Source organism: Lycorma delicatula, chromosome 1, assembly GCF_047948215.1.
Source record: "Lycorma delicatula isolate Av1 chromosome 1, ASM4794821v1, whole genome shotgun sequence".
NCBI lineage: Eukaryota > Metazoa > Arthropoda > Insecta > Hemiptera > Fulgoridae > Lycorma > Lycorma delicatula.
In genome coordinates, this window is record NC_134455.1 from 145,208,789 (window position 1) to 145,222,038 (window position 13,250).

Consider the following 13,250-nt stretch of genomic DNA (forward strand, 5'->3'; position numbering starts at 1 on the left):
AATAAAACCATATTTTTTCATTATTTAGTGTGATAAAATTTGGAAAAATATCTGTTAACCTATATACAACACATATGGGTGGCTTTCCATATGTATCAACATATTAAGTTATTACTTACTTATATTATTACCTTTTACAAAGAGTTGTTAGAACTTCAGTCTTAGTTGTTAACTCCACATTTGTAATGTAACCAAGTGTTTTAATCATTTTTATTAGTTTTGTTACATTCTCCAACACTTAATGTAGATTCCACATAGCAAATGAAATTCAGAGTGAGTTATGTTTATAGGGTTCTGTTAATTCAAAATTTACATTGTGCAATAAACCCAAATTAGGCAAGAATAAACATCTTTCTAAAAATTACCTAAGACCCTTAGCGCTAGTAAATTACACCTTATAAAGTTAAAATAATACTCTGTAAGTGCTAAACAGCAATATTTTCCAAAACTTTTTCCTTCATTAAAATTAATATTAATTCTTCATGTATATTTTAATATATTCAGATACTCTAATCTTCTATTAAGAGTTTGTATTAATACATGGACATTAATAAAAGTAAATGTCTCTTTGTAAATTATAAATCAAGCCACTTAACCTTTCAAAACTTATAATGCACTACTAATGAAATAACCTTTCATTAGTTCATACATATTAAAAAATGAAAGGATGAATGATAAAAAAAAAAATGCTCCAACCCCAAATCAGGTTATCAAACCTAGGATGTTGATCATCGCTCTATCAACTGACTAATTGGTAAAACTAAAAGCCTAAAACTCAACCTACCAATAAAAATGCTGTGAAGAACAAAAATGTTTATTGCTTCACTTTAGCAACAAACGTTTCATTGAAACAGTTTTCATTTTCTAAGTAGGCGAAGTGTTTTCACCCATTTTAAAGAAAAAAAATAATCTTTTAACAGTTAACATTTTAAAAATATTTTAATAAGTATTTCAAAATTAATAAGATTTTTTTTTAATTTGCTCTACAGCAATTACATTATTATTGATAAGCTTTACAAAAAATATACAAACCTTATTTGCACGAGGTTCAGCATCTCTCATCCATGCTCTAGCTTTATCAAGCGCATCGCGGTAATCTCTCTGCCTGCCACCAACACCAGATAACTTATCAGCTAAATTATTAGCTCTATTAAGTAGATCACGATATTGTGCTGAAACATTAGCTACATTATTCCTAATTTCTGATTCCTGTGATGAAATTGGCTCAATATGAGGTAATCGGGCAGGTAGGCTAGTACGGAAATCATTCAAACATGTAAGATATTCCTGGAAAAAAAAATCACTCGCTTTATTTCATTTATAACTTTTTATATATAAATATGCTGAATTAAAGATATAAAACAATGTTTGTAAAAAAAAATGAAAAATTTCAAGCCAAAATCTGTTTGTACTGCACATTTTTAATATACCAGAATATATATTAATTTCAATAAATGTTGAAGAACAGTTATATACTTTAGGCTACTTTTGCTTTTCTTTTTTTTTCAGAATGTTTTAATATTTAATATAATATTAAGTTATTATTCATCAGTGTTCACTTCAATGATTTAAGATTAGATAATTGCAATAAAATTAGGTCATTTTCACAATCCTACTGACTGTAAGTTATAAATATATTGTTCTTTTGTTCATGAAACAAACTACTATTACGAAAAAACTTTCACCTCACTCAAAACCCACCTGAGTTCTTTACATATATTGTCCGTAAAAGTTGTTTTCTGCAAATGTTATCTGTTTACTGCGTTAATAAATTTGTGTTCTGATTTTGTTAAAATACGATATAAATATAAAATATTTAATAACAGTTACTAAAATAAATATTTATAATACCTTTGATTCATCAAAGAATTTTTGAGCAGCCATCGTAATGAATCTTAAATCAGCTTGATGAGCTATTACATCAGAGACAAATTCTCGAGTGCTATCACCAGAAGCATCTAACTTGTTGAGACTTGCAAGATTACGCTCTCGTTCTTCTAATGCTCTACGAGCCTTATCTAACCATGAGACAAACATATTCATCTCTGACCTGTAAAAACCAGAATGATTATTACTTATTTTTTTCAATCTCATTGCACAACAAAAGCAATCTTTCTTTTTTTAATTTTTCCATTACATAATAAAGTTTTGTCAACAACACAAGTCAAAATAAATCATTAAAATTGCTGTCTAGTATAACCATCTTACTTAATAGGAGAAAAAGAAACTGCTAATTCTTTCAAATATTAGTTACCTAAGTTGTGAGTCTTAATTATTCATGAATTCTTATGTAATTAAAATAAATAAGAGATATGATGTTAGTACTACAAGTGACAATAATTTTTCACCATTCATTTCTTCATCCATCTCATCTTTTCCATAAAAATATGTACAGAAACATGTCTGAAGCCATTATAATATCAATAATAATAATAAAAAATACATTCTCAAATTTACTTAAAAGTTGTTTAAAATGTGCATTCAGGCACATACATAAACACACAAATATATTGAACTAGAGAAAATATTAAAAAATATGACTACAAAAAACAACATTGCTGACAAACATTGCTCTTTAATACAGGATAATTACTAATATAGGACTATTAAAGAGCATGTGGGAGGCAATTTTATATATAGTATTTCTATATAACTTTTTATTTAAATTTATTTAAAAAAAATATGTGCGAGATTCAAAATATGGCAAGCTCTCAGGAGCTGATTTTATAGCAAAAATAGGGGAAAATGTTCATATAAACATAGCCCAGAAAACACTTCATTAGCCAGTTACAGCTAGCAAAAGAATTTAACCCGGATTTTGGTTTTCCAGGGAAATGAACTCTTATCTGAAATTCTGGGAAGGTAAATTTGGGGGTGATTTTGGTTTTTTTATGGTTTTTGACTTGAAAATATAAAAAAATGGATTTCAGAACTGTACCTCCATTAGTTTTAAAGATATCTGATGTAAAACACAAAAATTAGAAGTTAAAAATAACAATTTTAGGTTTAACACAAGAAAACTTTGTTAAGTGGTTAACTGAGTTGTATTTGTTTCTATTAGAAATGTAGAAAATTTAATTCTGAAAAGATTCGTGTAAATTACTTAAGAAAAAATTGAATACAGGATATTGGAATTTAACTTTATTTAAAACAAAATGGACTGAAATGAGAACAAATTTAACAGCATGAAATAAATAATTTTGTCCATAGGTCGGAAATAACAGCTGATTATTTATTTATTACTTTTTTCTCAGAATGAATTAATTTGTTTTCATAGGTTGGCAATATCAGCTGATCAACAATTTACTTTTTGAAACAGTTTTGGATAATATTGATGGTGGTTTTTGTATTGTATTAAGGTATCTGTGAGATTCTGTGTACAATTCAGGAAACAGTTTTTACAAAATTTAGTGAAATTTTCTTTATTACATAATGGTAGACAATGCAAATATGTATTCATTTCAGGAGTATATGGAAATGATATTAATTTATGGTAAAGTAAACAAGAATGATTTGGCTGCAGTTCAAGAATATCATGATACTTATCCCCATCGAAGAGCACCTGATCGCAAAACTCTTGAAGTTGTGGAGAGACGACTTAGAGAACTGGCAGTTTTAAAACAAACTGAGTAGATTCTGGTCATCAACAATGTGTGAGAAACAAATAATAATGAACAAGCAATAATAAATGCTGTACAATTATTGCCAACTACAAGCACCAGATGGGTATCATGTGACATTTAAATATTTCACAATCAACTGTATGGCAGGCACTTCATGAGGCACAGTTGTACCCATTCCATGTAACATGGGTACAAGATTTCTTACCGCAAGATCATAATAAACAGAAGATATTTTTCTATGGTTAACTAAAAAATGGGTACGAAATCGCAATTTCCTTCAAAATATTCTGGTAACTGGTGAATCATGCTCACAATGGAATAGTAAATTTTCATAACACCCACATTTGGGCCAATGTAAACCTACATGAGACTGTGACAAGACATATCCAACATACATTTTCAACTAATGTTTGGTTTGGTGTTCTAGGTAATAATTTGACTGGTCCATTTTTCTTACTAAGGAGGCTTTCAAAAAAAGCGTACTTAAACTTTTTGAAAACAAGCCTGCCCACCCTTTTGGAAGACATTTCTTATGAAAACAGGTTACAAATGTGGTTTATGCACGATGGAGCACCTCCTCATTTTTTTAATAATACAAAGGATCATTTAAATAATACACATGGTAGCAAATGGAGTGGACCAATGAAATGGCCACCACAATCTACCGATCAAATGAAATAAAATTAAATAATCCTTTACATTTAATAATTTATAATTAAATTATTATAATTGTTAATTTAAATAATTTACATATGCAGTGTATCATGTACTTATTTTATTTTGAATTAATATTTTAACACTGGATTTCACATTTATTAAATATTTAAATGAATAATTTCTTTTAATGAGAATTAACTACACAAACATTTAAGTATTTTTTATTCATAAATACACCGTAATTTACCAAATATGGTTGAAGCTTGTTGTAGAATGGAAATTTTGTAGCGTATGAAAAATGCCATGTCCTGATTGAGATTATATTAATATCACTACTACCTGTACTATACATACATATAGTTTTATAGGTAATTATTATTAGAAAGATGATACGCCTTCAAAAATCAATAATCTTGGCATATGTTATTATGGTCATCGTGTTAATCATCAATAAACAATCTTTTTGTTGTAATAATAATAATAATGATGGATTTTTTAACATACAAGGTAATAAAAATCAATTGACACAAACATTAATATTCAAATAATTATTTTTTTATATATATATATATATATAAATATATAAAGAGTGTTTCTAAAATGGTGGTCTGGCTATACTTTTTCAGATTCTACTTATAAAACTAAACAAAAAATATCCTTAGGAAAAATGGCAATTTCTCCTTCATTCTTCCACTGTCTGCCATTTTGTTATTTTTATATAATTTATATCACAAGTTCGGATAGAGGAATCACATTAATATTCTGTAGGCGTCTTTGTAATAGTTGTAAAATTAGCAAAATATCAGGACTTAAATATCTTTGCAAATTAGAAAATGGCAGCCATGTTTATGTTTCAATTAGTTATATCTCCATAAATATTAGTTTTATCAAAATTTATATTATTTGCTATATTAAGTCTTCTATTTTGAGCAAAATGACATTTTATTATTTAAAATCGGTTAACAAATAGGTGAGTTATGGCAGAAAATTGATATTGAAATTTTGTGTCTTTTCATGTCCTCCACTTTACGTTCAATTCTATGAAATATTAATTGTTTTTATTTATTGTTAATTCTAATATTGTAAATTAGTATCAAATTAAGTAATAATTTTCTCGCAATAAAATTTAACATAATAAAATAACTGATATTAATTTTTCACTTTTGAATAATTTTACATAGCGACTATTACTGCTGATCATGTTAACAATGTAAAAATGAAACTTCTTTCAACAGGAATGGTGTTCAAAACTATCACAACCAGCGTATCTGGAGTGACAAGAATCTTCATGGTACCTTCCAAAGAAGCCATCAACAAAGATTTTTCCTGAATATACAGACAGGTATTTTTAACGACTATCTTTTGTGTTTTGACATTCTACCAAATCGTTTAAATGGAGAAGATTATCTTGCTCATTTGCCAAAAATGTTCCACATTTTTTGGAACCTCTGCAATTAATAGGAAATATGTAGTTTCACCATGATGGAGCTTCAGCACATTTCAGTCAGTTGGTATCAAATTCCCAGCATGAAACTTTTCATGAAAAAATGGATAGGTTGCGGAGGGCCAGTGCCCTGGCCTACTCGATCATCTGACTTAAACCCTGTTGACTTCTACCTGTGAGGCATTTGAAACATATTGTTTATTCAACTCCAATACTCAACACTGAGGATCTTCAACAAAGGATTCAAAATAAGTTTCAAGAAATTAGGTATACTACTGGAATTTTTGAACAGTTAAGACAATCTCTCAGAAAAAGACTGGAGACTTTTGTAATCTCTAATGGTGCTCACTTTGAACATCTCTTATAACTTTTATTTTAACTGTTTATTTAAAAAAAAGTATACCTAATGTTCTACAACAATTAACATAAGATTATCACAGGAAGCTGTTTTATTTTTTTAATTATTAGGTCTATTATTTTGAAAAAATTATCACTTAATTTGAAACTAATTTACAATATTAGAATTAAGAATAAATAAAAACAATTAATATTTCATCGAATTAAACATAAAGTGGAGGACATGAAAACAGACACAAAATTACATCAATTTTCTGCCATAACTCAACTATTTGTAAAATGATTTTAAAATATAAAATATCCGTTTTTTCACAATAAAAGGCTTCATATTTTAGCAAATAACATAAATTTTGATAAAACTTATATTTATAGAGATATAACGGATTGAAAAATAAATATGGCTGCCATTATGTAATTTGCAGATATTTAAGTCCTGATTTTTTGCTAATTTTAAGACTTTAATACAAAGACACTTACAAAATATTAATGATTCCTTTATCTGAACTTGAGACAGAAATTATTATATAAAAATAACAAAATGGCGGACAAGGGGAGAACAATGGAGAAATAGCCATTTTTCCTATATTTTTTGTGTACTTTTACAAGCAGAATCCGAAAAAGTATAGCCAGCCCACCATTTTAGAAACATTCTGTTTATATATTTATTACATGACATTACATTTTTGTATTTTAATAGTTTTTTTAATTTTACAAATATAATTTATTATAATGGAAGTGATACATATAGCATCAATATGATGCCATATTCAACGAAGTTACATCCCTTGTAAGTTACAGAAAACCCTCACAAAAATTCTTGTAATTCAGTACTGTACAAGTGTAATAATAGATTACTTTCACATTAAATAATTTATTATTGTATACGATTATTGACTCAGCCTAACAATCGGCAAATTTAATATTTAGAGTTAATTAGTCGAGGTTGGTGAGCGAAGCAAGCATTAGGTTATGTTTGCTGATATCATTGAACTTTGATATCTGCAACTTCATGAAAATGTGTCACCACTTAAGGTATCATATGCATAATAGCACTTCAAGAGTTAGGTAGATGTATTTTTTTTTAAGTTTTTATTTTAATATTTAATCTTTTAAGGTTTTCATTATTTTTTACAGCACTGTTGGTTAAATAATCACCCACAGATGTTGATTTAAATAATAACCAAACTAACAAAATTATCACATTACACTCAACTGCTTTTAGAAATTAAACATTTGTATGCCAAAATCAGAATATTTCAAAATTGCACATATAAGACGTCAAAGAAATTTATTTAAGATCTTATCTTATGCACAAGCACAATAAATGTTTAATTTCATTTGTGTAATTTAATCACGTTAACATTTCATTACAATCTATCATTAACTGAAATCACTTTACAAAAAATTTCAGTGAAATATATTTAATCACAAATAAACATTAGATACAGATTACACAAACAAACAAAAATGTAACACAATAGTACTGAAACAAATTCAAAACTTTATCTTTGTTGCTATGGGGATGTGTAATTTTTTTATCTTTCATTTTAAAATTTTTCTAAGTCAAAAACTACAATAAAGCAACACTTTTTTTGTATATTTACAATCAGTGCAGTAAAAACAACATATGCCAATATTATTGACTTTTGAATACAAGTTATCTTTCTAAATAATTATAGTTTTATAATTAATAAATAAAAAGAGGCTGTCAACAGCATGTATCAGTCCTGAAATATTTTTGACTCAATATTTATCTGTACTTTTTTTTTGGCTTTTCGGCCATGACATTAATGGATTAAGTTGTTTTCTGTAATAACTTAATTGATATTAAAACTCACATGAACATGATAACTTACTTAAACTTATTCAGCTCTTCTTTAGCAGCTGTAAGACGACGTAGCAACTTATCAGTTCTATCAACAGCACGATCATATCGTGTTCGCAACGATTTTCCATTCTTCTCAAGAGTTAAAACTTCATCTCTGCTTAAATACTCACTGCCAGTTGTAACAACAACTCTGACCTGTTCTAAGCAGCTTGATACTTGCCGTGATTGTGAATCCACCTCTTCTTTTAATAACTGAAATTAAAAATTAATGTATAAATATATACCAAAAAAGTGTATAAAAATTATTACAAAAATAATATACATCAATTATTTTCTAAATAAACCAGTTTAAAACCTCCACAAGTTATAAAGAGTTTTTTTTTACATTAATCTGTCACTGTAGTGGAAATACATTTTATGTATAAATCTGAACTCATAAAAATCCTTGATATTAAAATCATAAGTATAACAGCCACTTCAAGAGTTTAAATGTTTTTCAAGTTTTATTCTAATACTTAATCTATTAATGTTTTCATAATTTTTTATAATACTGTAGGTAAAATAATTTTCAGACTAACAAAACTATCACATTACACTCAACTGATCTTAGAAATTAAACATTTGAATGATTATGAATGGGTTAACAAAATCAGATGTTTCAAAATTCCATAACATAAATGATAGACATCAAAGAAATTTATTTAAAATCTTATCATGTCATGCATAATTAATTAAAAATAATGCATTCATGTAGATATCAATTTAATGTTATGTTTAATAAAAATACATCCTACAAATCAATTCGCTGAAAATAATAGGAATTTATAGATGCAGTATATTTCAACTACATTTAAACTTAAAGTTTAGCAATCATCTTTAAAAATTTTGAAAAGCAATTTCTTACACCCGTCACACTAATCTCATGCAATTACATACAATTAGGAATTTCAGACAGTAATTCTATAATAAACTTCTGAGTGGTGGGGAATAAGAGGTGTAAAAAAAGTTGGAGCTACACAATTGAAAGTTTCCTCCACCATCATGCTACCACTCTCATCTGATTGAAACACACCATAAGTAACAAGCACTAATGATTTGACTGCGAAACCCCTGAAGAATAAAAACAACCTCAAATTAATTTAACTATGTACAAATTCTGTGTATCATCTCTATAATTCCACATTCGTTAAAGATTTCAGCCCAAATTTTACACATAAATGCAAATTTATACAGTCTTCTAAAACAATAAATAAATAAATCAAAAACCAATAGAATGTTTTTGTATACAAGGGGGGGGGGGTGTACGCACGTCTATGAAAATATATATGTGTATACACTAGCATCCCCTGTCGTTCGTGGATTCAACAACTACATGGTTACTTGCATTTCCCATTGTGGTCAGGGGGTGTTTACCAAATCAGGAGACCCCTCCCGTGTGTTCATTAAACTAATATAATGCTTGTGAGAATAATAATGGCAAATAATGATTAAACTATTCAATTTATAAAATTTTTCAGTATATTGTATTAATACAGTGCAAAAGTTTGGTCAGTACAGGACCGACTAATTGGTTATTAAATTTCCCATTGCAGCTTTGCTCGTGAAATTCATTATTAGAATTACAAATGTATATTATCGTAACAATGTTTCTTATAAAAACAGATTCAATAGCAGGAGAATAAAATGGCAAAAATGTAAATAAATAAAAGAAATACTTATCTTTTTTTACCCCTTAAAATATTAAAATTCAAAAAACCCAAAAATGGTTTTTAGTTTTTTATCTGAAGAGTATTTGCAACCCTAAATCGAATGAATATCTTTGTTTAGCATAATCGAAAATGGAAAAAATTTGCAATCATTGTTCTAAATTTTTTTACCTTTCTTCAACCCTTTAGATCAATTTTAAAAAATTTAGAAACTGATATTTAGATATTCACATGAAAATTACACAACCCAAAATCAAGTTGATATCTGTTACCGAGAAATTAAAAAAATAGTAAATTTCAATATTACTCCATTATAACCATTTAAACTTGGAATTTCAAAAGAAATCCTTTCTTAATGTATACGGTGTACATACATGTATACATTTGTGTACCATATACATTAAGAGCATGTATACAAATTTCATCAATTTATCTTCAGTATTTTTTTGGTGGGCATTGATTCTATATCAACTAAGACATGTTCTTAATATATATAAAGATTTATTTTTTTATAATTTCTTTTTTCAATTTTACGTGATAATTTGAATTTATTTTGTACAAAATTTTAACAGTATATACTTTCTAACAACTATCAAAATAATTTATGAAATACAACCCCAAAAGGCATTATTTATTACATTTTTGAAGTTACATGGAAAAATCCCCATTTGTGCAAAATTTTATTTTTACCATATAGAAGTGAATGACCTGAAATGATTTATAACTTTACAAAAAATAAACCACTGAATTGTCAATAAAATAACCCATTTAACTTATCATAATATATTTATACATGAATACAGTACACAAATAAAAAACATTTACATTACTAAAAGTAAACATCAGAAAATCTACCATTTTAAGATCAACCACAGTTACCACCATTTCAACTGCTGATCACCATTTTTAACAGAAAAAACTCACTATTAATGATCTTGCACCAGTCATCCAACATTATCATGGTGTTCCTCCATTACAGGAATAGGGCTGAAAACGTAAGTGAACATTTCATCATGTGTATTCTGTTTTCTTAGGTTAATCTTCCTTTTATTCATCCCCCCTCCCTATAAACAAAGATCTTGTCAGCAAAAGTCTCCAAGTATAAGACAGGGTCTTGGATGTAAAGGGATATATGTGTATGTGTGTGTGTGTGTGTATATATATATATATATATATATATATATATATAAAGTTCAGGCTTCTGGATATTCCAACTAGTCTACATTACGAAAAGGTAAAACTGTGATAAAAGATGTTATTCTGTAATCATATCTTGTATTACAACAGTACAATACAAAATACAGTTTACAGTTCCAAGTAAAAACTAATGAAGAGTAATTATGAAAGTGTACACTGTTCTTTATGAAAGGCATCAAGCTTTTTATATTCTATTTTAACAAAATGTACTGAATTTCAAAATAAGTTACTTTAACTGTTTTTTTGGAAGTATTTAAATAACCTCTAATCATTACTTAAATGCAGCAACATACCTTCAGAATACTGATCTGGTTTTTCAACTGATCAGGATCTTCTTGAGCAACATCTTGGTTGGCAATTCTATCTTCAACTTCTCCTATCCATGCCAACAACTGTGATAATATATCATCACATAGTCGATATTTTTCTTCCATAGCTTGCTGTAAAACAAAAATTTAATACACCTTTATAATAACAATACTGTAACTTTTTTTCAATTGTATTTAATTTATACTTCTCCTTCATAAAAAATGTGAAATTTTATTTGTAAGAGAAGAAAAACTAATTATGCAAGTTTGTATAATTCAAATGATAAATACAATTAAAAAATTTCATTTTCATGTTACTATTAAAAAAAATTTTCTCAGCTAAATTTAACTTGCTCAGTGATATTTAAAAAATATTTAACCCAGAATGCTGTATTAGAAGTAAACACAATATTCATAAAACTGCTGTTATTTGCTCGTAAAAGTTTCTGGAATAGATTTTTTTATATAATTTCTAAGAAAATGTAATAAATGATTTCAATTCAATTAAAAAGTTTTTTTTTACTTATTTTTAACTTTCAGCCATGATCTAGACATATGTATGCGTATGTATGTGTATGTATGCGTATGTATGTGTATGTATGTATGTGTGTGTGTGTGTGTGTGTGTGTGTGTGCGCACATGTGCACACATACATGCACATACCAATAAAATAAAAATGGTTTAAAAAATGCATGTGCTTTATGTAATTAAAAAAATATACAGAGGGGTCCAAAAAATGTACTCACTGCATGTAATTAAATATCTAAACAAAAAGAATTACACTCACTAATCTAATGTATAGTGCAGTGTAAGGTATTAAATGTATCATGGTAGGCAGAGCTGGCAATTTATGCTACGCATGCCAGGTAGTTGGTGATGGAACAAGCCAGACATATTAGCCAGTACAGAAGACAGTCAACTAGCAACAATGGCTGAGGTTTGCTTATCATTTGTTGAACCCAAGGCTGTACTGAAGTGGTACTGGAAGTACGAGAACATTCATGAGGTACAATGGCAGTGGTAGAGTGTTTCAAACAAAGAAAGAGCTGGCCGACCATGAAGAGCTACAAGTCCAGCATCCAATGCTGCAGTGTTCCAACATTTCACTCCATCACTGCAAAAATCAGTGAACCAGTGAGCACATGAAAGTGGTGTGAGCCAGTCTAGTATAAGACGCATTCTGAAGAGTGCAAAGTGAAACGTGTACATTTCAAGACTGCTACACGTGATGAATGAGGATGACCCAGATTGAAGGACGGAGTACTGTGAATGGTTTCAGTTCATGGTTGGTGAAGATGAGGAATTTGCAGGGAAATTTGTGTGAACTGATAAGGCACAATTCAAACTTAGCGGTAATGTGAACCACTACAATTACTACTGGGCTCCTGAAATCCTCAAACTCATGTGGACAGGGCAGTGAATCCACTGGGATTGCTGTGTGGTGTGGTCTATCAGTGCATGGTTTGATTGATCCCTTCTTCTTCGAGGGTACCGTAACTGGTGAGGCATCTCTTGATATGCTTCGGAAAAGGATACATCCAAAACCTGTATGGTGATGAACTTCTTTGCATGCAACAAGACGGAGCCCCACCTCACTACCATCAAGATGTCAGGTTGTATCTCGATAAAACTCTACCCAGACAGTGGGCAAGTCAAAGAGGTGCTGTTGAGTACCCACCTCAGTCTACTGATTTGACACCTCTGGACTTCTACATCTGGAGAACTGTCAAGAATGACATGTATCGGCAAAAACCAACAACAATCGACAAGCTACGTGAAAAAATCGTAGAGTCATGTGCTGCCATTACACCAGATACAATAACAGCTGTAGTTCAGTGTGCAGTTCGGTGCCACGGGCGTTATATAGAAGTTGCTGGTGGTCATTTCCAACACATACCATAACCCTCTCTCACTGCCAAAAATTGTCACATCAAGTCAAATTTTTCACAAGATATGGACTAGCAAACAGTGAGTACATTTTTTCTGGGGCCTCTTTCTGTGTGTGTGTATGTGTGTGTGTGTGTGTGTGTGTGTGTGTGTGTGTGTGTGTGTGTGTGTGTGTGTGTATGTGTGTGTGTGTGTGTGTGTGTGTGTGTGTGTGTGTGTGTGTGTGTGTGTGTGTGTGTGTGT

At 29.1% G+C, this 13,250-nt stretch overlaps 1 protein-coding gene across 31 annotated transcripts in view; it reads right to left on the bottom strand.

Moving 5' to 3' along the window:
* shot (dystonin-like protein short stop) overlaps nt 1–13,250 on the bottom strand; it is a 644,960-nt gene that overhangs the window by 209,334 nt on the left and 422,376 nt on the right. For all 31 annotated transcript variants that reach the window (XM_075363589.1, XM_075363494.1, XM_075363728.1 and 28 more), the window contains 4 exons: nt 11,106–11,252; nt 7,938–8,161; nt 1,852–2,050; nt 1,033–1,287 (listed from right to left, as the gene is read on the bottom strand). In XM_075363589.1, the coding sequence (XP_075219704.1) occupies nt 1,033–1,287; nt 1,852–2,050; nt 7,938–8,161; nt 11,106–11,252 (825 nt within the window). The remainder of the gene's footprint in view (nt 1–1,032; nt 1,288–1,851; nt 2,051–7,937; nt 8,162–11,105; nt 11,253–13,250) is intronic.